At 49.7% G+C, this 26291-nt stretch overlaps 8 protein-coding genes across 8 annotated transcripts; 5 read left to right on the forward strand and 3 right to left on the reverse strand.

The window, feature by feature from the left end:
* Positions 1 to 266: 266 nt before the first annotated feature.
* On the forward strand, positions 267 to 1524 carry LDX57_004721 (uncharacterized protein; the record flags this gene model as incomplete). Its single annotated transcript, XM_046086394.1, has 4 exons — positions 267 to 320; positions 399 to 717; positions 767 to 869; positions 926 to 1524. 4 exons carry the CDS (start codon positions 267 to 269, stop codon positions 1419 to 1421), a joined length of 972 nt encoding a protein of 323 aa, XP_045942358.1. The 3' UTR covers positions 1422 to 1524.
* Positions 1525 to 1601: 77 nt separating this feature from the next.
* Positions 1602 to 1913, forward strand: LDX57_004722 (uncharacterized protein; the record flags this gene model as incomplete). The annotated part of the gene is made up of 1 exon (XM_046086395.1): positions 1602 to 1913. The coding sequence occupies one exon, from the start codon at positions 1602 to 1604 to the stop codon at positions 1911 to 1913; it is 312 nt and encodes a 103-aa protein (XP_045942359.1).
* Positions 1914 to 3312: 1399 nt separating this feature from the next.
* LDX57_004723 (uncharacterized protein) lies at positions 3313 to 4077 on the reverse strand (the record flags this gene model as incomplete). Its single annotated transcript, XM_046086396.1, has 1 exon — positions 3313 to 4077. The coding sequence occupies one exon, from the start codon at positions 4075 to 4077 to the stop codon at positions 3313 to 3315; it is 765 nt and encodes a 254-aa protein (XP_045942360.1).
* Positions 4078 to 7397: 3320 nt separating this feature from the next.
* Positions 7398 to 8267, reverse strand: midA (putative cell wall protein; the record flags this gene model as incomplete). Its single annotated transcript, XM_046086397.1, has 1 exon — positions 7398 to 8267. One exon carries the CDS (start codon positions 8265 to 8267, stop codon positions 7398 to 7400), a length of 870 nt encoding a protein of 289 aa, XP_045942361.1.
* Positions 8268 to 14741: 6474 nt separating this feature from the next.
* Positions 14742 to 17735, forward strand: ago1 (putative eukaryotic translation initiation factor eIF-2C4; the record flags this gene model as incomplete). Its single annotated transcript, XM_046086398.1, has 6 exons — positions 14742 to 14945; positions 15015 to 15127; positions 15187 to 15380; positions 15431 to 15579; positions 15640 to 17476; positions 17539 to 17735. 6 exons carry the CDS (start codon positions 14742 to 14744, stop codon positions 17733 to 17735), a joined length of 2694 nt encoding a protein of 897 aa, XP_045942362.1.
* A 760-nt stretch (positions 17736 to 18495) lies between these two features.
* On the reverse strand, positions 18496 to 20162 carry LDX57_004726 (putative MFS multidrug transporter; the record flags this gene model as incomplete). The annotated part of the gene is made up of 2 exons (XM_046086399.1): positions 18496 to 19881; positions 19947 to 20162. 2 exons carry the CDS (start codon positions 20160 to 20162, stop codon positions 18496 to 18498), a joined length of 1602 nt encoding a protein of 533 aa, XP_045942363.1.
* Positions 20163 to 21621: 1459 nt separating this feature from the next.
* Positions 21622 to 23146, forward strand: LDX57_004727 (uncharacterized protein; the record flags this gene model as incomplete). The annotated part of the gene is made up of 4 exons (XM_046086400.1): positions 21622 to 21661; positions 21769 to 21864; positions 21917 to 22394; positions 22447 to 23146. The coding sequence occupies 4 exons, from the start codon at positions 21622 to 21624 to the stop codon at positions 23144 to 23146; spliced, it is 1314 nt and encodes a 437-aa protein (XP_045942364.1).
* A 334-nt stretch (positions 23147 to 23480) lies between these two features.
* Positions 23481 to 24725, forward strand: LDX57_004728 (putative transsulfuration enzyme family protein; the record flags this gene model as incomplete). Its single annotated transcript, XM_046086401.1, has 2 exons — positions 23481 to 23636; positions 23694 to 24725. The coding sequence occupies 2 exons, from the start codon at positions 23481 to 23483 to the stop codon at positions 24723 to 24725; spliced, it is 1188 nt and encodes a 395-aa protein (XP_045942365.1).
* Between the last annotated feature and the right edge of the window lie 1566 nt (positions 24726 to 26291).

Below are 26291 nucleotides of genomic sequence, written 5' to 3' on the forward strand. Positions count from 1 at the left end.
ACAGAGGCTAGGTCATAGTAAACTTCTCATGATTAAGGTGGTAGATTATATCTTGCCAAGAGAGTTCAATTAGCAGTCTGTGGCTCGCGTTGCCTCTTTTGATGATCTTCCCCGCGTTCTGAGAGATAGGCCTTGAATTCCTCCGCTTGATGATCCTTCCCCGTGGGGTTGGATATCTATATAAGCTTATATTGAAGATTTCTATAATTTAAAATCTAGCATTCTGTCTTATATCAGCCATCTGACAGTGCAGCAGGATTTACATCATGTTGGCCACACTCAAACAGACCCCATTATACCAGGACTTGAATTGGCGGCTGGTCCTCATTGGCCTCACGGCGTGCTTTGGTTTCGACAACGGCTGATGGGGTGGAGCTTTGGGCCTCTCCGAATTCCAGCGCAAGTATGGAGCTTATGACGCGGATCGTGATCAATGGGCGATTCCCTCTGACAAGACGTCCGTGGGAACCGGAACTGGCTCGGCGGGTATCATCCTTGGTTGTATCCTGGCGCCAGTCATCACTTCACGATTTGGTCGCAAGATTGGCTTCATGACCTTGTCGTGCCTTATGATCGTGGGAGTTATCTTGGAAGCGAGTGCCGTTACGTCTTTCTGGCAGCTGGCCGTTGGGAGAATCATCGTTTACTCGGGGATTGGGTTGGCTTCGAATGTCGTTCCAACATACTTATCGGAATGTTCATCCCAGCGTGTTCGAGGTAAGTCTTGTATAACACTTATTTGACGGAATGGTGCCTAAGAGCATAGGCGCCTTTCTGTCGCTTTATTCATTCTTCACGTCGCTTGGCGTTTTCATGGCAACCCTTGTTGTCTACCTATCCCGCAACAGAAGCGATAGCTCTCAGTATCTGTATAGACATTGTCAATTTCCTTCATGCTTGAACGAAAAGCTGACAAGATTTTAAGGATCGTGATCTGCTGCCAACTATTCGTCCCAGTTGGCTATCTGCTCGCCTACCCTTTCCTCCCCGAGTCACCCCGATATCTCGTTTACCGGGGTAGATTTGCGGAAGCAGAAGCGGTCATGAAAAAGCTATCCAACCACCCGGAGACGATCCCGCAAGAGATTGAAAAGCTGCGAGTTCAAATCGACGAACAACGAGAGCTCCATAAAGCGACGATGGTGTTGGACTGTTTCAAAGGCACCAATCTCCGACGAACGGTTGCGGCGATGGGCGTTCAAATACTCCAACAAGCACAAGGAGTCTCATTCATCCAGAATCTTATCGTCACCTTTATGCAGCAGATGGGATTCCCAGACCCCCTCAAGACTAACGTCCTCGTCACCGGGTGTTCCTTTGTGGCCCATTTCATTACGTTCATCACGCTCGACAAGCTGGGCCGTCGCAACTCCCTCTTCCTCGGCTCTGTCGGCCACGCTGCGACAATGCTGGGCACGTAGGGCGCCATTGAATCGAGTCCGACGGTCGCCGACCTCTCCTCGCAAGCAAAGAACGCCTGTGCCGCTTTGCTGATCTTGTGGTATTGCATCTACGGCTTCACGTTGAGTCCGGGGTGCTGGATTGTCACTGGGGAGATTGGAACAGGCCAGCTTCGCGAGCGGACGGTGTTCCTGGCATCCATGGGCAGCTTTCTCACGTCGGTTCCGATCAACTTTGTCAATCCGTACGTGCAGAGTGCCATTGGTGGGCGGGTCACTTTCATTTACGGCGCGTTCTCGGCCGTCTCGTTATTCTTTGTGTGGCTCTGTGTACCGGAGACTAGCCGACGGTCATTGGAAGAGCTGGATGAGATGTTCCAGGAAAAGGTTCCCACTTGGAAATTTGATAAGTATGTGTGCTCTGGCATTGGGGCTGAGATCGCAAAGTTGGACGACGTGGTGGAACTATCCGAACGGAAAGACGTCAAGGTGGATGTTTCGACACGAGGGTGAACACACCGCACGTGGCTATGGCCGGATAGGATAGGGGGGTATGGCATCCAAATACGGCTGGTGTTAGGCGCGGACTCTGCATCATCATCTGATTGACTAAGGCCTCCAGTTCTCTGACCAGGCTATCTAGATGGGCTACGGGTGTTTATAGATCCAATAGGGCTTAATCTACATGTAAGTGAGTAATTGGAGTTTTCCCCGTATCTACCCGTAGAAGGCTTTCACGCCGTCTTTTTTTACCTAACTACCTATAGTAGTCTAACAGTACATTTTATTCAGTCTATTTAGAAGCTTTGCATTTAACTCTACGGGATCTAGCGGTTAAGCTTTTCTGCTTTCTAAGCGAGAAATCTAAATTGAACGCTGATAATATCTTCTTCTTAGCTACGATAGCAACTGCCAATAATAAAGCCGTAGCGCTGCTAGAAAGAGGAAGCATTGCCGAATAAATATAGAAAGGATAGATGCCCGTCTCCCGACCTTTTCTGTTCTCTAATGATCTCCCTATAGGAGACTTCGATAGGAATATAATAATATTCAATATAAGTACTACCTTCGCCGCGCGCCGTCGTTAAATTTTCTCTGGTCGATGAACTTTGTGTCAAATAATAATCTCTGGCAAGTTACGTATGATAGAAAGATTGGGATTATGAAAATCAGAACGGATTCCTCAATTCCAGGAGATTTTTAACATACTAGAAGCCCAACAAAATGACCACAGTCGTGGTAGCGATAATCAGAAGGTTCTGCGCCCAACGATCGGCTCTATTTGTTTCATGTCTTTCTTTCTTTCTTTTTCTTTTTTTTCTTCTTCTCTAAATAAGAAAAACTTCTCAAGATAGCAGTATCCGTCTTAACTTCTAATATCCCATCCTCCGCTTCATCTCACGGCCTCGTCCATTTCTGGTTCACACTCATGGCCCATTTCACGGAGACCATGTCGAAAGACCATCACAATTTAGAACCACCGTTTCTGAATCTGATTAGGTCCAGATACTTCTATAATCCGGTTTTCAAGTGGTTATTTCAGTCAGCTGCGACGCCTACCAATAGACAACCACATACTTCAATATTCGCAAATATTGCGGCTAGCTGTCAATACTGCACACAAGGTCTTTCTTTGCCTTGAAGATACAAGTGCCCCGAAGCCCCCGGCTAGGCTCTCCCAGGACGAAGAAGTGACAGTCCTCTGGCCAGGATAATTCGGCTGGGTTACCGGTATTCATAGATTGATTTGGGCTTGAACTACGAGTAAGTGAGGTGAACAGGTTCGGAAATCCAAGGGGAATTCTGCTACGTGAAGAAATGGTACGGTATTTCAGTAGATATCTAATGCATTAATCATAACTAAGCGTGACATCAACAAGAACTATGGGAGTATATTGAGAGATCAAACATTCTATTCCTTGGCCGCTTGAAACGCGTCACAAATACTTTGCAGCTTTAGAGCTTCCTCCGGGGCAATACCCTTTCCTGGGTTGATTCCCTGAAGATATAACTCTAACTCTTTCGCTGCTTTTCCTTGACCGCGAGACATTCTATGTTCTTCACTGAGTCCGTAGCTTGCAATTTGGTCAATTGTCTTGATTGCGTATGTCATTCGGTTGGCCTCTAGACACTCCGCAACAGAGAGAGAACATGAATAAATCATTTCGTACATGTCGAACATGTCGAAACCATCATGATATTCGCTGCTCTCGGGACACATCTTAACCATTCGCATATCTGTGACCATGTCCGCTTCGTGGATGAGCTTGTTGCATTCCTTGATCTGTTGCTTCTGCTTCGAGCCAAACGGATCGACGAGTCTTGATATGAAAGAAGAACCTTTCTTGCTGTGATATCTTAGAAAGGTGAGAAAAATCCGGTTTCTGACTGTCATCCAACTTCTACTGTCTCCAAGAAGTCGGTCATGGTCGCGGAGTTTCTCATTAACCTTAGCAAGTTCCTGTTTCAGGTCGCCTAACTCTTTGTGGATTTCTTCGAACTGAGATGCATGCGCCAGGGTCTCAAGGCCCTTGGGGTTTCCAAAAGCCACATCTCCGTTGGGGAGTTCGCTCAGGGTTGCTGATCCCGCGGCTTCGTGGGCTTTCTCATGGGCGAAATCCTCCGGGGCGCGAATTGTGTCCAGTACATATCTCTCCCGAATCACCACATCCAGCATCTCGTCCGAAGGGTTAGCCTCTGCTGGCAGTGACAAGGAAGACCCCGAAGATTGACTCACTTTTTTCGGTTCTGTTCCGCAATGGGAGAGCTGATCTTCCATCTTTTCGATCTTGTTTTCCATTCTAGGCAAAGCAACGTTGTATAGATTGCTCGACCGTGTGGAAAGCAATGTGAGGAAACGGAGGATGAAGTGGTGGGTGTAGCTGGAGAAGTGGTCTTATCAAAACTTGCTTGGAGGGAAAGTATGAGGTCGACGGACGAGAGGGGAACATGGGGACTGAAGAATGGACATCGTCCGTAGGAAGCAGCAAGCATCCTTTTTATAAACACTTGCTTGACGCGATGAGAGAGATAGGGGGATGGAAGCAAACGATGGGAGAAAACGGGTGATCCCATAGCCGTTTAAGCGTGCATGAATATAGAAAGAGAAGTAAACAAGGGAAAGACGGGGAGCGCCGGAAGTGCCGTGGGTAAGACATAGAAGAAAGAACACAGGGAAGGGCTTTCTTCCTAGGGTTCGATTGGCCACTTGTAAAGTTGGATCTGAGGGTATTGGGTTTTCCCATGCAAGCCCTGGCAAATGGCAGATCGGAGAAAAGAAGGGCTTTCCTTTTGGGCATATGCAAATAGCTTGTGTGGTCTCCCAATGCAGGTTTGCTCCATTTCGTTGTTGACGAGATTCTGGTACCGTGGTGTAGAAACCATCCATGCAAACACCTAACGTAGAACATTACGTAGATCTAGGTGGTTGCAAATATCCCGACCACATTTTAGGCCCTGTCGTGTAGGGAAACGGATCTGATCATTCTGTTTTTTTTATCAGTATTGGATCAAAGAACGAGGGCAAGAGGGTCAAAAATAATTAGCAAGCAAGGGTTTTACCTGCCTGTCTAGACCAGATGTATTCCTAACAGGATCTTCTCTGTGTCGAATGCGGAGTTCTCAAGGTTTGTTGTTTCGTTTGTCGGAGGTCATACTTGCGGCAAGCGACTTCTCATGGCAGTGCGACAGCCCTTAGGGATCGTAAGCAGGATGACGCACTCGCGTAAGATAGGAAGAGGGAGTAGGATGAATAACAGTTGATTGGGTACAGAGGATGGATGAGGATGGAGAAGATTATTCCAGAAGGTGCCGACTGACATCCATGGATACGTTCCCGTCATCTCCAATGTCGGAAGTAGTATCCGCCCATGCCCATCCAAAGTAACACCGGCGAAATCGGCGCGGGCTCTAACTACTATAGTAGATTTTACGGTCGGCTCCATTACTATAGTTGACCTTACCATCATATAATTACTACACTATATAGGCCTTCTATAGTGCTGAGGCCGACCGTAGTTGTAAGGCCAACTGTGATGATGAGACCGTCACACTGCCCAAAAAGAGAGTTCTGCCTGAGCCTTCTCAGCGGTATGTTGAGGTCATAATAAAACAGTATATAGAAATCATATTTGCTATCTACAAAAGGGTTCTAATATTGTGTATGATGGAGTCGGCGACTCTCCGATACTATTTCTTTCTCTCTGTTCATCGAAGCGGATGATCACGGTACTTGAGGATATTATTGTCCATACTCCGTACCTGAGTCCTTGTAGTAAGTCTGCCCAGAGGGAAGACTCGGACTACTCCTACTTGATTAGGTAGAGGATGAAGGATTCTATAGATAGACAGACACGCAGATGCATAGATAGACGGAGAAACGGACTTATCAACCCCACCATCTACACCATACCTATAGCGTAAAAATGTTAATAAACGAAATAAGAACATCTGAACGCTTAGATTACTTATTTGGGTATCTATCTTCTCTTCGTCTAACCATAGTCCACACAGTCCACATACGGTGTACTCCGTTGTCCACAATAAGATCCTTCGCCGAGACTACGGAGTACTGACAGCGGCGGACCCGTTATTAATTAATCTACTCCGTCAGAATTGGTTGGATAATCAACGCCCTTCACTAATAAATAAACAATCTAATTATTATACCAATACGGAGCACATGCCATTTGTCATCTATGACTTATGTGCGAAATCTCCGTCCGCCGTGCAGTGTGGTCTCTGAGAAACCCGGAGACTCAATATATACATACTATGTAAACATGCTACTGTATATAGAAATGCAACAACGGAAGCTAATCCCGCAAGATAGATCACCGCCCCAAGAAATGACGAAAAGTGTGCTTGGTGGATGGATCAGCAGACGTGATGTCAAAGGACCACTAACGGCTAAAGTACAGTACCTATTGATCCACATTCAGACTTCAACCCATCAGTCCCGTCATGAGATGCGGTCAGCGCTCACTTCACCGGCACGGGGCGTATCAGGAAGACTAGGTACTCCGTACACCGTAAGTAGTCCCTCTGCTGTGGCGACTGGCAACGAGAGTGGCTGTTGACGAGGACACGCGACAACGGATCATCATCGTGGCGGGATGACGACCAGGACTGACGATCACGTTGTGGTGTGGTGAGTTGACCAAGCCAACAAACAGATTGGAGGATGGAGGGCGGGGAACGGCTTCGGACACGGGCCAGGAAGGGGGGGGGGGGGGGGGGGGGAGGAAGTCCCTGTATTCTCAAATTCTGTAACTGCAAATGCGGTCTGCTATTCTTAGTCGTTTCATGCGATTTCTAGGTACTTTCTGCATGCTGGACCATAAGCATGACGGGTAATTTCCGTAGGTTTCAATTCTCATGCACGGGAATCTCCATCTACTAAGGTACGGAGTAACTGGGTCTGTCGTGGACGTAGCCCTGTACGGAATGAGAGATCTGTACGAAGAAGCCCTATACGAGTGGAACAGTTCGAAGTGAAGTTTCTTTCTGTCAAATTAAATAGATACATATCACGAGGATAATAAGGCTTTTTGTTCGAAGAGAAAAGGATAAGTAAGACAGCCAATACTGCCCACACTATCCGATGGCAGAATCAGATGCTTCGAGCGGGGAATCAAATAGCACAAACGCTAGAACAAATATCGCTGGTATAAAGGAGCGTGGTCTCGGAAAGGAGTGACGGACGTTCTATAAACGACAATGCAGATAGAGAAAACGGATGCTGCGCGAGGCAGACATGGCGTATCAAAAACACAACGCAAAAAACACAACCCGATGATATCCTCATCCTAAAGCGCCGATAAAATAACTGCGTAAATATCGTACAAACTTGACAATCAGAACTAGTGACAATCTAACCACTTCAGTCCGTCATGTACTGTTTGTGTTCAACTCACATGCCCAAATTGGCATATGAACGAGAAGAGAATAGAATACAGTCCTCGAAAAGAAATTCGAGGGCGAGGGGACGCGGCTAGCTTAAAAGTTCGAAGCGGCGTTCACCGGTCCGGGGTTGTGATATTGGTCGAGCGTGCTCTTGAAGGGCGTGCCGCCAGCTCCGGGGCTGGGAGCCTTCTCACGAGCGCCGGCACCGACGGCGGTACCGCTCATAAGATCGGCGGCTTCGTCGTTGTCGCGGGCGTTCTGCTTGCGGGCTCGGATTCTCCAGGCTACCACACCGAGGGCTCCGATCAGGATGGCACCACCGACACCCACCACGACACCGATGATGATGTTCTTCTGGCCCTTCGAGAGACCCGAGCTCTTGGACTCCTCGGAGGATCCGTTCAGACCGGGAGACTCGGTAGAATCGGCGGCAGCGTTCTTGTCGGCGGAGGTCGTGGTCATCGTGGTTTCGATGGGAGTGCCGCTAATGGTACGCATTGTGGTGATCGTCTTCACCACGGGGGTAGCGCTGGATTCCGTGGTGCTGGTGCCGGTGCTGGTGGCATCAGCAGCGGTGGTCTTGGGGGCTGCTTCCGTGGTCTGGTCAGCCTTGGTGGTCTTGGGTGCTGTCGTCTGTTTGGTATTCTCTGCGGTGGTTTTGGCGGCAGGGGCTTCGGTGGTGGAGCTCGTGGTCTCCTTCGCTGGTTCCTCCGAGGTAGTGGACGAGGTCGTTGCCTCCGTGGGCTTCGTGTCTTTGGTGGAGGAAGTCTTGTCGGCTACCGTCGTCTCAGCGGAAGGGACCGAGGTGGTGGCTGCTTCTTCGGCGGTGGTGGGAGCGGCGTTTCCAGAGGTGATGGCATTTCCTCCGCCAACGTTGCCATTAGTGACGGCGGTACTCTGACCGGCGACCACGGCCAGCAGGGAGAGGGAGTAAACGAGGAAAGAGAAACGAGCGGCTCGCATGATGGGCGACCTGGAGTGAGATCGAAAATACTCGGGTTGGATTATATTATCGACGTGAGGTGGATTTCTCAGGCGAAGGTCAGAAAGCGACCGAGAGAGAAACGATCGTAATCCAAAGGGGGGGCTGAGTGGGATTTAACGAATGACCAGGCGAAGATAGATGACACCTAGGTTGATTAAAAGGAGGCAGTCAAGAAAGACTTGTCAGACAAGGAGCTGCACGATGGATGAAAAACGAGTGTACTCCGTAAGGAGGCGAAAACGGATGGGATGCAAAGCGAGAGAAGATGGAGTGGAAGAGGTGAGATTGACTGATAATCCCGTGGAGAGGAGTCAAGGGACTAAGAAAGGGAAGGGCAGGAAGGAAAACAGCGCTCGCCGGCAGCGAACGGGCGCTAAGCAGTGCAAATTCTCCAAAGGTCCAAAAAAGCGCCAAACACCAAAGGAGGCGGGCTGGCACTAGTGGCGGCGCTAAGAACGCTAGTGACGAACACATCGCCAATAAAAAATCAGACAGTGAGACAAGTCCAGCCTGGAATCTGCACGTCGGCACGCCTGACCGTCGGGGCTGTGACTGTCTTGGGAGTTAGCCACGCACCGGCTGTCACCGTGTCCTCCACTCCGTCGTACTATGTAACTTTAGTCGAAGATCTTGAGATGATCAGTTGGTTCTCTCTTTCTGCCTTTCTGCAAACTGCACAATCAATCTTGTCAATTAATTAATTAACCCATTGTGTGCCTATTTTAAGGTACGTTCGATAACTCCGTCCTCCGCCCCACGAACTCCCTCGGGTGCTTATGTCAGCCCTTCTTACATTCGTCCGATCCAAGGGGCCATGGAATTATCCACGGTTGCAATCCCTGGAAGTGTTGGATTTTTCTTTGTACCGTCAACCTCCGACCGTTGGATCAGATTGGATCGAACAAAAAAAATAGGCACCACATGGCCTTGACCATCGACTATCCATGGCGCCAATAAACCCGACCCAGTCAATTGAATGGCATTGAAAATGGAACATCCACCACTCTACGGAAGTAAGACATGGTCAATAATGTCTCCGCCGGATATCGACTCGACTCCGTAATACCTCCTTAGGAAATCACAAATCCCAATTCACAATTCTCTCTCTCGTCGGAATCCCGGCACTGACGGAGGACGAAGTACACGGCCCTCACATGACCTCTGCGGCCATCATCCGAGCATCTTCCAACTCGCAAGCCATCATCTGTTTCGGGAAATTATCCATCGCCTTAAGTCTCCGGCAGCGAAAGGTCTCGGCCTGGTGCATACCAGGGGGTCGATTTCTGCGTCCCTAATCGGGTGATGTAATTTCCACCTAATATATATTATGGACATAGCACAGATTACTCCGGAATCCGGATTGCTAGGTCTGGTTGATTTTTTTTTAATGTATCCTGTTCCTGGCTAACCCTGCAGTGAACCCCGCTATGGACTCACTGGTGCCTGCCTAGTGCAAGTGCTTGGCCACGGCGTTGACTCGGTTTGTCCGACCGCTAGTACAAGTTGACTAACTTGACTCACGATCTAACAGGCTAAGTAACAAGCTACTGAAGGAAAAGGGCGTCTATGTCTCTGGATATCTCTCTGACCTACTCCGGAAAAGAGCCTCGGTTGCTCGGTCCGTAGCAGCCTAACCCTCAGTCAACCAGAACTATGCCCACGCTATCTTGGCGACATCAGTCTAGTTCACGGACTAACCAAATGACAGCGAGACATCAATTACCGGCGAACCATCACTCATTAAACCGGGCAGAACGCCCAATTTTGCGGCTGTCATTGATTTCTCCTGCCATTGCATAACCCATCCCCTATTGCCGACCGGCAGGCTCGTGGGCTATCCGCAAACTAGGACTTCCGCGTGGCTTTTCCAGTTTCCAGGACGAGACTCGACAGGCTAGAGAATGTGCTATCGAACGACGATGACGATGCCACATTGATCTTATGTCAATCAACCCCTGTGGCATTCTTATTCCCCTCATCCCAAGGATCCATATGGATGGAAATTCAAGACACAACCTTCCACAGTGAAACATTCCAGTCCTTAGGGTTAAGTTAACCAAAACAAATATGACTCGTTCACCGCATGCTTAAAATTGATTAGTATTTAGTACTGAACAATAATAAACAACGCATTACCGAAAGATATGTAGAAAAAATTTCGCTCTCAAGATGATTGGTCTCCGCCGCTAGAGTCGCTTGCTTGTCTACCGTTAGTTAACTCGCTCTTCGCGGGATGATTCCCGGCCTGATGTATATATATTGCATGCCAGGGCTGTCAGTTCGCACCTTATCCGTAGAACGTACAGAGACGGAGGAAATATGGTTAAGGACACAAGCTGTGCATGGCTTTCTCATAGAACGGGTTAACAAGAGCACACTATTCCTAAAACCAAACGGATCGGATGGGTGTCATTCTTTTCCAAAGATATAAACAGGCCAGAGAGAAGATCTCAAGCTCGTAATATACTGTCCGACGCCTGCCCGATTCGCTGTATGTGATTGGATGTATGCATGTGCTCGTTGCCTAATAAGCCCGTCCTTTGTTCGATTCGCTGAACGCACTGTCGTCGCTGATCTGGAACCGAATCCCAATTCGTGTTTTCCGCCTGGTCGGGTTGATTGTATGACGACGGTTCTTTAGCCATGTGCGACCACAGGGTGTAGAGTACAAGGCTTCCCGTCCGCTCAGGAGAGAAAGAGGAGGCGGAAGAGAAACAGGAGGAAGATAGATCCGTAGAAACAATCTTCATTTACCAATCATCAACAAAAACAACATATCCGCATCCATAGCGTGCGGCTGCATCATCGCGCATGCCGGTAACTGTGCACCGCCTTGGTAAACCGCCCTCGGACATTCCTATGATTGAGCTTCAATGCACGGGCTGTCCGATGAAATTGACATTTTATTGGGAACATGCGTGAACTAGGATTCTTGTTCGAGGGCATTACAGCCCTCCCTTGGTATGGTTAAAAGAGGTATTCCCGTTTGGAAGCCCTTCTAGAGCAGAGCGGCCCGTCAACCTCCGGTTTGTCCGCGTAGAGCTGCATAAGGTACCCGCATAGGTCTACTGGACGATTCTAGATGGGCGTTGCCTTGAGGCCCCAGAATGTCTTGGCCTGTAGTAGGGCGATGGCTTGGTGGTTTCTGGTTCGGAGTGTCTTTATGTAGTGCGCCTCCTCGGCGATTACTTGGGCGAAGCGGTTGACCATCGTAGTGGTCGACATTGGAGGAGTCCTCCGCATTAAGCCCCGCCTGTACTCCGTAGGGTCCCTAGAAATCTGACTGCGTCTTGCCGGTTGTCCCTCCAATGAAATCTTAGATGAACTGAGTACGCCATAGCCCTGGGGCAATATGTGCCCACTGTAGGAATACCCACAAAAGAGGCGGATCTCCCAACATCCCGAAGGAACATGGAACATCCATAATCATCAGCACCATTAGGGGAATGACAAAGGTGAACAGGGAAGACTCTTGATGGCGGCCTGGTTTCGGTTCTCGTTCTGCATAGCGGTATGAGAGGAGATGTATGCTTGGGTCCCTGTAGTGAGGAGCATGCTACTTTTCTCATGACCTAGAAGCAAATTTTTTTAATTGCGCTGTCGGGGAGTATGCCAAAGTCCTTACTTCCAACATTGCGTACCGAATGGCCTTTTCTTGGTGGTCTAATTCACTGCAACATTCGGATTATTGCTGAATGATTTGGTAAAACGTAAATCCTTGTGGTAAATGGTGGAATCAGGGCCGAGTGCCTTGACATACTCAGCGAGCATGCTTTCCCTTCAATGCCTTGACGGTCACGATCGTTCCGAATAACCCGGGCGATGCGTGTCGGTGGCTTGCGCTTTGTCTCTTTGTGCTTGTGACTGGAATGGCTACAACTTTCGACCGAGGAAAAGTTCTTGCAACATCGCGCGCAAGTACCGTGTTTACTTCCCTCCTTCAAATAAATCCAACATTCGAAGTCGTCGAGGATAGAGCCGACAAATTGAAGTTGCTTCAACCTGACGCCTATCATGGTAGGAACGCTTACCCACTGGGCTCGGTTGATTAATTGATTAATTTAATAATTGATATTTGAACCTTTCGCCAATATGAATCTCGAGCATTTTGAAGTCATGAAGATACCACATGTGCCCGGTTCTGGCAAGGCTAGGCTCCGTAACCCGTCTGCAATTCAGATATAGTCCGTTTTCAAGCCCGCGTAGAAATACTCGTCGATTGGTTGATGCTGGATGTCCTGAACAACAGAGGCAAGCTATAGGGTACAATTATGTTGTAGGTTGAGCTGCGTGCCGTATTTCATCTCTTCCGATCAGGTTTCCGAAGTCTTCCCAAATCTCAGCAGCACGGTCTCTGAAAGGGCCGTTCTTCTTATGGTTCTTCTGCTCTTTCTTATCCTTATCGATATCCGCCTGAGTGACCTGAGTGATAGACTGAACTTGGCAGACAGTGTGTAGGAGCCAGTGCTTTATATCCCCAGTTCGTCGTGTGTTTTGGCAAAACCTATCTATTCCGCTTTCAAGTCCACGTAGACGAAATGCATTGCAGCTGGCTTCCAGGTTCGCAACCTCCTCTCCGAGTATAGGGTTTCCGGGTCGATATTCTCGCGACAAGACGTGATCTGGGCGAATGCTTCTTCTTGACCGGGGGATATACGCTGCCTCTTGTAATTTCGCAAGTAAGCTAATGAAATGGCAGCTGCCAGAATAGAGTAGGGGTCAGAGTTACCCAAACGTTGGGCAACAGGAAAGGAGCAGAAAGAAGGGTCTTGAACAGTTCAAACTCATCTATTCTCCTCTTGAAACATCCGGACATCTCTTTCAATGTCTGCTCCATGTAGAGGCCCTCTCAACTCCTTGATCATCTCCTTTTCTGACCGATTGCCCGAGCTAAGAACGTTCCACACTTCATGTCGAGATTGTAAGCTGTGAAAGCGTCGAGCCCAGTCGGCACTTTTTCATCGCGAACAGGTTGAGCGGTATTCTGGGAAGCTTGGGCGCGAGGCAATCTTTCGAAATAGAAGATTCGAGTGACGGTCGATCAAGATCGAGATACACTATCCTCGAGTGTTGGATCACTTGATCAGAATCCAGCAATCCACAGTAATCCAAGGAAAGGAATCAAGAACAAACCTTCTTCGCTCTCCCTCCGTACTCGCCATATTCAACTGCAAATTCGCTCTGGTGGACTTGAGTTGGTCCGACTACCAGCATTACACATATTAAGAAGGTGAGAAATCAGACGGTTGTTTACATTTGCTACCTACTCTCACTACCTTGTATCCCCCACTACTACCCACACTGAACTCCTTGAGACTACCTACACAGTCTGAGGACTCTCTCCATCACTTCCATCACTTCCATCACTTCCATCACTTCCTCACTTCCTTCGTCTCTTCCCTCATCTCTTCCTTCATCTCTTCCACCATCGCTTCTCACTTCTTTCATCACTTCCTCCACTCTTGACTACACAGGCAAAGTCACTGCATCAAGCCGGAGCTTACAAGTGAAGTAGGGGTGAATACACCAAAGCTCACCTGACCGCTCCTTCCTCGTCTCTTCCATCTTCACCAGTCCTACTCTTCCTTCTATCTTCATCAGTTCTACTCCTCTACTCTCCTTCCTTCCAACCTCACCAATTTCGCTCTTCTACTCTCCTCCCCTTCAACTTCACCAGCTCTACTCTTCGACTCTCCTTCCCTTCAACTTCTGCATCATCTTCCGTCTTCCCTTTTTCATTCATCTTCCTTTCCATCACATCCCACGAAACTACCATTAACCCCCTGATACACACCTCCATTGTGCCTTTTTCAGTCGCGACGATCGCGACAATCAAGCGCTACGATGGCTCACATTAACTATAATATGGACTTGCCCATCGCGGCTTATAACTTTCACCTGGTAAGTCTCTGTCCATCCCGACTTTCTGTGAATTTGCCGTCCCAGATCCAGTCTGTCTCGATTTATTCCATCTGGTTGTGTCTTCGTTTCGCCATTCTCAGCTCTCTGTGAATATCTCGTTTGCAACCCCCTAATTCCCTCTCCCCGATCATCCTGAAAATGACCACTTTTGTTTTTCTCCCCTCCTTCGGCCAGCCCTGGCCTTCGCGGGCCAGTGATCATTCACCTGGGGCACCGGTCAAACTGCGTCTGCAGATGGTGGTCCGGCTTCACACCCCATAGGCCTCCTTCAATGTAAGAGCCGATATTCATCCGCCTGTCTCACCATTCCCTGGGCCACAATCAAGGCTTCACAGCATGCATTTGCCCGCGAGGTTTTCTGTATATATAAGCCCCTCGACCCCCCTCTTTCCACCGCATCTTCTTCCGTCCTCTCCCAACCTTCGCTGTCTACAATTTCGCCTTTTTCCCCGCTCTCGATCCTTTCGCTTTCGATAATTTCCACTTTTCACATCTTCTCTTCTTCTTCTTCTTCTATTCTGTTTGCAATCATGGAAAACCTCGAGCAGATCAACAAGCTCACTGGTGGCCTTCGCCACCTTCGTCTTCGCGCGGCTGACGAACAGGAAAAGTACTCGGTCCCCGTCGAGACGGTTCCTCGTCCGGGCTTCAACACTACCGGCAAAGAAATCGAAGTCTCCATGAACGCATACCCCATCGTCAAGTTTCCCAACAAGAACGTGTATCAGTATGATGTAAGTTCCCTTGGCCGGTCAACGGATGTCCTTCCGTGCTCCTGCAACTGCCGTTAACATAAGACCCAGGTCCAAGTTGGCTCCGGCGCTGAGAAGAACATCGTGATCAAAAAGGTCTGGGACTCAAATGCCAGAAAAAATGCCCTCAAGCAGATCGTTTTCGATGGTCAGAAACTTGCATGGTGTGTCCTTCCTGCTCCCCCATCTCATCTTACCAAAACCCCCAACTGACAAGCCACAGGTCCATGAATGAATACAAACAAGGCCTGAATGTCATGGTTGACCTTGATCACGAGCAAAACCGTCGTCCCAATACCAAGGCCCCAAATACCTTCCGTTTGCTTGTGCGCCCGACCAAGACTGTCAACTTGGCGGTTCTCAACGCCTGGCTCTCGGGCAAAACTTCGATGACCGAGGCTGTTTTGGAGGCTCTGAGTAGGTTTTCTTCTGCTTGCATCTACGAACCACCCCATTGACAGTTGTAGACTTCCTTGATCATGTTCTTCGGGAATTTCCCAGCACCAAGTTCCTTGCGCTCAAGCGTTCCTTTTTCGATGCCAACGGAGACAACAAAGACTTGGGCAATGGTGTTCTTGCCTTCAAGGGTGTTTATCAGGCTATCCGACCTGCTATTGTAAGTTCGCCTATACTCCTTTTCCGTCTTGCAGAACTGCAAAGCTGACGGAATCGCTAGGGACGTGGCCTGGTTGTGAACATCGACGTTTCCAACTCTTGCTTCTGGGCACGAATCTCTTTCATGGGTGCTGCGATGGCGGTGCTTGACTGCCGCGACCACCAACATTTGGCACATGTTCTGAAGCCCGTTCCTGACGGTCATGGCGGGGTCACCGAGTCCACTCAATTTTTCGAGGTCCATCGGCGCTTGAGAAAGCTTCAGGTGCAACCTCATTATCGCGGCTGTCCTGTTCAGGGTACCAACTTCGTCGTGAAGGGTTTGATCAACGGAAACGCCCGGCAGTACCTTATCGACATCAAGGACAAAGCAACCGGTAAAACCGAAAAGATCAGCATTGAGACTTACTTCAAGAGAAAGTATAATCTCACCCTCACCAACTGGGACCTTCCCATTGTCGAGATGACCAAGAAGGGAGTCATCTATCCAATGGAGGTCCTTACCATTCATGGACTTCAGAAGTACCCCTGGAAACTCAACGAATATCAGACGTCCCAAATGATCAAGTATGCGGCTGCGAGGCCCAGCGACCGTCTGCAATCCATTCACAAGTCCAAGGCCATGCTCGATCACGAAGCAGATCCTGTTCTCAAAACATTCGGACTTCAGATCGACCAAAACATGATTCGCACCAAGGCCCGACTGTTGCCAAACCCTGATATCCAATTTGGTGGCAATCAACGCCATAATCCCGGCACCAATGGTCGCTGGGACCTTCGGGGCAAAAAGTTCTATCAGCCCAACAAGAGACCTCTCGAGTCCTGGGGTGTTGGGTTCTTCGCCGGCAAGCGCAATGCGGTGAACAGAACTCAGGTGGAAACATTCGTTGATGGATTCATGAAAACTTACGCTGGTCATGGAGGTCAAGTCCCGCAGCGTCCAATTATCGTCGAGCTCAAGGAGGACATTGGTGAGGCGATCAAGAAACTTTACAATTCAACCGGTGTCAAGTTCCAGAAGGACCCCCAGATCCTACTTATTGTGGTTCCTGATAAGAACTCGTTCACCTACACCCGGATCAAGAAATCGTGTGACTGTCGCTGGGGCGTGCCTTCTCAGGTCATGCAGTCGCTGCATGTGGCAAAGGCAAACCCGCAGTACATCTCCAACGTCCTGATGAAGGTCAACGCGAAGCTTGGGGGTACGACCGCTCGGATTATCACCAAAACCCCTGAGGCTTCCCTTAAGCCTATGTCAATGATCATTGGAGCTGATGTAACACACTCTCCTCTTGGTGTGTGGTCTCCGTCCATGGCCGCTATGTCCGTGTGCATGGACACCTTTGGGGGTCGCTATTGGGGCGCCTGCGAAGCGAACGGAGACCGCATCGAGATCATTGCTCGTGCTAACATGGAGATCATGCTGACCCCGCTTATCCGCGAATGGATGTCTACTGTCGGTCAAGGACGTGCGCCTGAGCGTGTGTACTACTTCCGAGACGGTGTGTCGACTGGCCAGTTCGAGCACGTTCTCAATGATGAGGTCTTCACTATGAAGTCTATCTTTATGCAGCTCACTCAGGATCAGTGGAAAGGAAAGTTCACCGTCGTGATTGCAAACAAGCGTCATCACCTCAGGGCGTTCCCCCGAGCTGGTGACCGCAACTCCGCCGATAAGAATGGCAACCCTCTCCCTGGCACTCTCATCGAAAAGGACGTCACCAGTCCTCATGATTGGGACTTCCTTCTGTACTCGCACATTGCTCTTCAGGGAACATCTCGTCCAGTCCATTATCATGTCATCTTGGACCAGAACAAGCACCGTGCCCAGGAGCTGGAGAACATGATCTATGATCACTGCTATCAGTACATGAGGTCGACCACCTCGGTCTCATTGTGTATGTCCCCTTCTTTATTTCCTTGCCCTTTGATTGCCGCTTCTAACATAAGTCTCTTCTAGTCCCGGCTGTTTATTATGCTCATCTGATCGCGACGCGCGCCAAGCATCACGAGGACGTTCCTGCCAGCTCTGGCCCTCAGAGTGGCCCTGAAGTCAAGTTGACCAACCCGAAGCCAAAGAACAAGCCAATTGACCCGCGCTTGTTGCCCATCCATGGAACCTCCAACAGACTGCCATTTGGAATGTGGTACATCTAGGTACGAAGCGCTTGGGACTACGAGATTTGTGTCTTTTATCCGACAATTTCTTCTTTCTTCTTTCTTCTTTCTTCTTTCTTCTTTCTTCTTTCTTCTTTCTTCTTTCTTCTTTGTTTTTTGTTTTTTGTTTTTTGTTCTTTGTTCTTTGCTCTATGCTCTCTCTTATCACGCTGGCCAGCCATGTTTAGCACATGGATCTGAGAATCTCCTTTCTTCTTCTATGGGCCGCGTCACGTTTTGTCACTGATTTGGTTTATTGAATTTATACGCTATCGAATGATCAGGTTGTGGACTTTGAATTTTAGGCTCGCGATGGCCAAATCGACCAAGGCCAGCTGGCTCTAGCAAGGCAGATTGCATCTGGAAGATCGGTGATTGCAGACTAGAATGTCTTTCTGCGCCTCAGGATAGCTTCGTTTCGCAATTTGATATTATTTGCTTGTCTTTACAAACATCAAACCTTCAGTCCTCTGTAGAACCTCGGAGATAAACAATGGATCGCGGTCACGTAGTTGACGAAGTCTGTACTTGATCTTCCAATCATCCAACAGACGACATTACCAACGGCTTCATCTCAGAAACCAGGAGTGGAGGGCAAAGCATAACAGATTCATCCAATCCCATACCAAATATATCTACCTTTACACCTACGGTCCATCCCCAATCAGTCGCTACTTGTAACCCTCAGCAATAGGACATCAATTAGTATCGGATGATATATATCGGCACATCTAACCGAAGAAACAAAGAAAAAAAAAGATCATTCGCTCTCTAAGCGATTAGCCTCTGCCGCCAACGCCTCTCGCTCATCCACCGTCAGCTCGCTCTTCGCATGATGAATCCTCACGAAAAACAACACGATCAGCATCCCCGTCCCCGCCAGCCCCGTCTGGAACCAAAACACCGCCTTGTAGTTCTTGTACAGCTCCAACCCCTTGGTCTGCGTCTGCACGATATCCGCAAATCCCAACATGATCGCGATCCCCAGATGCAGAGTGCAGTTGATCAGCGCGCCGGCCAGGCCCTGCCGCGCCTTGGGCATGCTGGTCGTGATGAAGATGTTGGCCAGGTTGAAGCTGATGTCAATCCCCACCGTGCCGCAGATCATGGCGAGAAAGACAAATGCCCAGTAATTCCCGCCGAGGGGGATGAGGGCGAAGAGTAGGGCTGAGCCGAGGTACCCCAGGCATGAGATTAGCATGACGATCGTGCCCGAGATGCGGTGGAAGATGAGTCCCCCCGCTGCGGAGAGGATGAGGCCGCCGACGCCCATGGGGGCGGCCCAGGCGACGATCTGGAGGGGTCCGGCGCCCATGATGTCCGACATGTAGAGCACTGAGTAGAGGAGGAAGGTGCCGAGACTGCCGTAGAGGAAGAGTAGGGCGATGGCGAGCGCGGTCATGTGCTTTACGTGGAACATGTCGCCGGGGAGGAGCGGGTTCGGGACTACCCATCCTTCGACGTAGGTCAAGATGGCGAGGAGGATGATCCCTAGCGCGAAGCAGACGGGGATGTACGGCGTGCGCCATCCCTGTGGGGCGTAGGAGCATTCGGCGATGGCGAATACGAGGAGCACGGTGCCGGGCACGGAGAGGCAGCAGCCGGCCCAGTCCATCTGGATACCCAGTTTGCGCTTCTCGCGGTAGTCGTTGGGGATGTAGAAAAACGAGGAGACGGTGGTGATGCCGGACAGGATGGCGCCGAAAAAGAAGTACCAGCGCCATGTGAGGAACTGGCTGCAGATCCCGGAGAAGAAGATCCCCGCGAAGAACCCCAGCGCCGCGCAGGCGCCGTAGATGCTGAAGACGAGGTTCTTGCGCGGCCCCGGCCGGTACGTACTGCCGAGGATCATCATCCCGGCGGGCAAAAAGCAGGCCAGGGCCAGGCCTTGCAGCGCGCGACAGATGAGCAACATCAGCCAGGACACGGAGACGCCGGCGAGAATGGAGGAGATGATCATCCATGTAAATCCGGCGACGTAGAGGATGTACCCGCCGTACATGTCAGACAGGCGGCCGAAGATGAGCAGCGTTGACGTAACTACGAGAGAGAGAGCGGTCGACGGCCAGATCGTGGACGCGGCAGGGATGTGCAGTTCCTTGACTAGGGTAGGGAGAAGCACATTCGAGCCGGAGATGTAGTATTCCTAGTGATATCGGATTAGCATTTCATTCTTTCCCTGGTTAACGAAAACCTGGAGAAAGGACATACTGCAAGGATCTGAGACATCATGATGGAAAAGCAGAAGGCCAGTTCGGAGAATAAATTGGGGAAACATGGCGGTCGCTGTCGTCCCAGTTGCTCGATGTAAGCATCGTCTGCATATCTCCCGTCGTGCTTTGGATCTTGCGGTCCAGGCGACGAGGCTTCGGTCGAATTCTTCTCGTTGGCTTCAAGCGCCGCCGGTGTCGGTGTTGTTGGGTTCATGGCCCCGTTTCGAATAGAGCTCTTAGACAATTGAAAGCCACTGGTCGTTCGCTATCCATGCAGAAGACTGTTGACGGGACAAAAGCTGGAATATATACGATTCAAATCCTCCTTGTCATATTGTCGGGAGGCAAGACACAGCGATTTCTAAGCCAGCGTCAACAACGCATGCGGTCGGAAGAAAAGAGTTTTCTTGTCTTCTTTATGAAGACGCCGAGAGAGCCCTTTAGCTCGAAGCCACTAGAATTGCCGCGCTGTACTAACCAACCGAACCGACAAGCTGGATCTGCAGGATTGAGCGAATTGGACCCAGGGGAGCCATGATTGCAACATTCCCCATGGTGCTTAGCTAAAGTACATGCATACCAGCTGGTCGGCCATCTCCCGTCAACTACCTCTTCGAGAAGCCAGACGGTGGGGAAGCGAACAAAAATCGAAAGGGGATCTTTCTCCAGTGGCCACCGATCGAGCCGCAAAGCTTAAGGATTATTGCAGAATAATGGCGAGCTTGTTGATTGAGCCAAGCGCTTCTCCGTTGGGCTTCCTGTTTGGGAAGTTGAGAGGAGTGGAGAATCGGTCGATTCATTATTAGATTTTATTGGTAACTGTGCATGAGGTGGGGCCGATTGCCATCGTGCATTGAAATAGTGGCCCAAATTGTTGTGACTGTCCGGAAGAACAGCCTTTTCTCAGTGCTTCATGCATAACTGGTTCTGGGTGTTGATTGCTAGTTAGCTGTGTACTGTCAAGGATAGGTAGCTGGACCATGTAACCATTTCCCCAGACTTCGTACGCTTATATGCATCAGATGCTCCTCGCATGGGAGCGATATATACTCGCTATCGCTCGAATCCTAGGCAATTGTACAGTGTACACTGGTGTAGCGCTCTGGAATCAGTGGCAGGTGTAGATTGATAAATCCCGATCCTCAGATCTACGGAGTAGAAAGCAGCCACACTTCTCTGTGGCGTTCACCCAGTCATGTGACGGCCCGTGGGGTTTGCCGCTCCTCCGCTCACTTTGCTTCTCCTTCACCATTCGACATCTCTATTATTGACTATTGCCCTGGCCCTGGGTACAGAGCACTGCCCCAGATAATCTCAAGTGACGATATTGTGGCTGGTGACGTCAGTTGATTCTATCCCTCCTATTGACAAGCACCGCGCATTTTGTCCACGTTTTCTTCCCTGTACTCCGTATGGGACAGCATGCCATGCTTGAGTCATGCTACACATGTCGCCGACGACGCATCCAATGCGACCGGTCGCAGACCCCTTGCGTCAAGTGTCAGAAAATGGGGGTAGAATGCTACGCGACAAGGCCCCCTAGATGGGTCAAAGGCGTGGCTATCCGAGGGAAGATGCGGGGAGTCTCGTTCCAAGATGCCCGAGATGCGTCAAATGCAAATGTAGGAATGGAATTGAAAACGAATAGTTCGGCTCTATTGCCAAATTCTAATATGACCCCGTTCGTTAAGACTATGAGATGCGAACGAAATGGTGAGCTCTTGTTGTCTCCCTTCGGAGGGCCACTCTGAATCATTCTCTATCTTTTCTTTATACAAGCCATTGATGGGCTCACACTAATTAACCTTCAACTTGCTCAGGTATTCATAGTGGAGCCTCGCTGAGCTTACCACTGGTACCCCGGGACCCTGCAACCTCCAACTTAGATGCAACCTCTAAATATTATCTAGATTATTGTAAGCATGCTCTATTTTCTGGACCCTGCAGCTCCACTAATTTCAAACTCAGATCACGAAAATATTTGCAGACTCTTCATCGTATATGACAGCGACAAGAACCCCTTCAGAAGCCTTATATCTCTTGCTCTAGATGACCCCGTTCTCTTGAAAGCCTCTCTGGCCCTTGCAGCTCGTCATAGAGCTAACGCAGACCGTTCTTTCTACCAGCTTGACGAACCCACACCCTCCCCCCTAGCTGACTCTCATCGGGATGCCCTGGCCTTCAAATACCAGGCTGTGCAAGGGCTTTCACGTGCTTTGAACGATACTACATTGCAGAAGAAACACACCACGGTGGCGGCTGCATTTCTCTTAATATTTCTGGACCTCCTAGAGTCGGGGAGCGACAAGTGGAACTTCCATCTCGAAGGAGCCAAAAGCTTGATTACACTAGATCAGCCATCCCCTGATTCAAGCATAGGGGTCAACCAAGGTCCCGGCCAAACTGTTCAGGAAATTCGTGATTTCATCACGCGGCAAATTTATATGTATGTCTTCAGGTCGACCGATAACGCGAGCGAGTGACTGACCGCTATCAAGGATTCAAACCCTCGGAGCGACCTTTGTACGACCAGGACTATTGTCTCAATTCGTTTCACCGGATCGTCTAGATCGACAGCCCTCGGAGATTGTGGAACAGTCCTTCGTCGGATGTCCCGAGTTTATTCTGGATGCAGTTCAGTACATCTTGAGCCAGAGAGATGCCATCTCGGGCTTAGAGCCACTGGTGGAAACCGAGACTCAGCATCGTGTGCAAGAAATCTCGTCTGTGCTCGAGTCCATTCAGGACTTTGATTGTTATCTTTGGGCTTCAAATCTACCACGACCGCAATCCCATACGAGAGATCTGAGCAACCTTTGTATACTGTCCCAGTCGTGGAAAATCAGTGCTCTCATATATGGACGGCGTGTCCTTGATATACTTACGAACGACGTTTCCCCGCAGGATGAGCTGGTGTGTGAGTTGATTGGCTTGATTGGTGCATTGGAGGATGATGAAGTGTACAAGTGCATCTTGTGGCCGATCTTTGTTGCGGGCTTGGAATGTCGATGGCAAACCCAGCGAGATTTTCTCGTTGGCTGTTTAGAGAAGTTCTGGGCCGCCACCAAATGTTTCAACACGATCAATGCTGCTAAAATCCTGCAGACATATTGGCAACAAGAGGGCCAGCAGGAGCCATTTTCACCGCAGTGGATATTCAATATTGGAAATCTAGGCCGGGACTGGCTCCTCGTCTAGAGATATGAGGGTAGTTGCGCGGACTTTATCGTCATCCCTTCGGCACCTGAGGCCATGAAAATCACGGGGGTGAAGATAGATCTAACCGTTTTAGGAACTTGACGGGAGTGGGTCGCTATACACCAATGAGAGGCCGACAGTGGATCATGATCTAATCACATCCGGATTAGGAACTTGGATGGAGTGGGGGATCGCCTCGATAAGAAAGATGGAAATGCCCTCGTCTGGTACCGTGTCAAGCAATTTCTGAAAGCTGAATTATAAGCACTGGGCACGGTACTCATCCTTTCGGACTTCACCACATCCCACATCTCATTGACGATTCTGGACCACAATGACGCCGTCAACCAACAGCCATCCCTCGACTCGTGCATTGCATGCCGATGACCCTCTACACCTAGTGACGGATGTCGCACCCCCGATCCATTTGTCAACAACATTCAGATTCCCCGGCAACCCCGAAGACTTGGTTCCATCTGTCGATCCTGTTGTACGTGTGTCTTGATAACCATATGCGGAATGCAGGCGGCCTAACACTCCCCACTAGGACGAGTTCGATGGAAAGAACTACATCTACTCTCGAGAATTCGCCCCGAATGCGACCCGATTCGAAGCTATTCTCTCCTCGCTGCTGGGTGGCCAAGCGGTAAGCTATGCTACTGGCTTGGCTGCTCTACATGCGGCCTTGACTCTTTTGAATCCCCGCCGGATATCCGTAGGGCAGGGCTACCACGGCAGCCACGAAGTGATTAGCGTCATCTCCCGACTATCGGGCCTTCAGAAGCTTGACCTCGACTGTTCGGCTGATAGTCTGGGGAAAGGCGATGTGATTCTGCTCGAAACGCCCGTGAACCCGTACGGAACAGCACTCAGCATCGAGGCATACGCTCAGAAGGCCCACTCGCGAGGCGCATACCTTATCGTCGACAGCACATTCGGGCCTCCCGGCTTGCAGGACCCGTTTCTATGGGGCGCAGATGTTGTGATGCATTCCGGTTCGAAATATTTCGGCGGCCACAGCGACATGCTCTGCGGCGTTCTCGCGACCAAGCGCAAGGACTGGACCAAGCAGCTGCTCGAGGACCGACTCGCCATCGGCAGCGTCATCGGCAACCTGGAGGGTTGGCTAGGCGTCCGCAGCCTCCGGACTCTAGAAGTCCGGGTGCAACGCGCCAGCGAGACCACGGGGAACTTGGTCTCGTGGCTGCAGAGTGCGCTTACTACTTCGTCACCTGCACCGGGGAGCGACGAGGCGGTCATTCAGACGGTTCTTCAAAAGATCCACCACGCCAGTCTCCAGGACGAGCCCTGGCTGCGAAAGCAGATGCCGAACGGCTTCGGGCCGGTATTTTCCATCATCCTCCAGAAGGAGGAGTATGCCCGCGTGCTGCCTAGCAAGCTGGCTTTCTTCCAGCACGCGACGAGTCTGGGTGGAGTCGAGTCTCTGATCGAGTGGCGTGCGCTGTCCGACTCTCGGGTTGATCGGAAGTTGTTGAGATTGAGCGTTGGGTTGGAGCACTGGGAGGATTTGAAGAATGACTTGCTGCGGGCTTTCAGGGCGCTTGCGGAGCAGCAATAATGCATAACGTATCCAATATATAAAATGGATAGTAAATAAACCGAAGACTTCTGTTCATTCCAAGTACTAATTAGCTCATGGTACGTATACTGATCTGACCATGCTGAGCTGGTCCAAGAAACTAGTATTAGCATGGAGGAACGCAACGCCCTTACGGCAGCGTTGCAGAGACCGAATCTGAGGTATCATTCTTCGGGATCTGTATCTTGAATGATCTATCAATTTTCTGCAATGCAGACGCCACAGATTGTCAGGCAGTCTCGTGCAACGGTGCGAAATGTCCATAGTGCTGACGATCCGACAGACTAGGTCAATTCTAGAAAGCTCTTCCGTCGTACACCCTACTGCCTAAATGAACACGTCTAACGAACAGATGAACGAGGGACGAAACTTAAGCAAGCTAAACAAACATGCTCAATTCAAACTACGCAAAATATCTGTCTATAGATATATATGATTCCTAATTCAACGCCCAGTCAAACGGCAAGAAAGAAGATTGACCGGGCAAAGCGGAAAGGAACAATGTTCTTCTTCGGATATAATGAGGGACGCATCTCACGGCGCAATGTAGATACAACCCAATCTGTATCCGGTTTGTGGAAGATGAGAGAAGTGTATGGTTTAATAGGTTGGGAGGAGACAGTTGTGGTACTCGGTACTGCGTAGCTCCTCCTGTGTGATTGTGTGGTGAAGGTGCAGAGTTTGTCGAGGGTTGGGAACGTCGTGGGTTTACTGCGAGACGGGGTTCTCGGACATCATCGAGTTCATTCTCGCATCATTACTGCTTGTCTGTTGATAGACGTGGGTGTCGATATGGCGTGTTCCTATGGACACTGGGGAGGGTTGTGAGTGTGGAAAGAGAGAGAGAGAGAGAGAGAGAGACAGAGAGAGAGAAAGGAGAGAAGAACCGGACTCACCGCTCAACATGAGTCAGCCGACGATCAATTGCCGCAAGTTGACAATTTTCGAAAAGGCTTCGACGGAGCTTCCATCGATGTTCTGCAGGACAATTGCACTTTAAGTTCCCTGAACTCTATATGGTTTAATTGTTTCCGGTCCATTTTCATATTCCATGCCCTCCGGACTATAGATTATTGTTTTTATTCTATCATTCATAATAATAATTTTAATTTCCCCCGTCCCTAGATCGAGTTACATCACCGCGTTTCCACTGCGATCGTCCGTCCCTGTTTTTTTCTCCCTTTCTTCCCTTCTTATCTTTCCTTCTCGTCCTTCCTTCCAGCATCTCGCCTTGACCGGATCGTCTTCTCCCAGTCCGATCTACCATTCCTTCGCCTCGCATTGTTTGAGGTTATTTGGACTGCTGGCCACGTCCGATTGATCGATCCGGGAAGACCGTCCGGTCATAATCTATGCCTTTTCGACCCTCTTCTCCTGGGCTCTGATACATGATTCTCTAATTTCTGTCTCCCTCTTTTTTTTCTAACATTTTTTTTAATACCTGTCTTTTTAATTTCTTTCTTTCCGAAACCAACCGATCGCGCATACTTCCTTAATCTTAATTGTTTGCGGAGAATTTATTCCGTCATTCGTCATAATTGCGAC

The sequence above is a fragment of the Aspergillus melleus genome (assembly GCF_016097325.1).
Source record: "Aspergillus melleus strain CBS 546.65 chromosome Unknown contig2, whole genome shotgun sequence".
Classification (NCBI taxonomy): domain Eukaryota; kingdom Fungi; phylum Ascomycota; class Eurotiomycetes; order Eurotiales; family Aspergillaceae; genus Aspergillus; species Aspergillus melleus.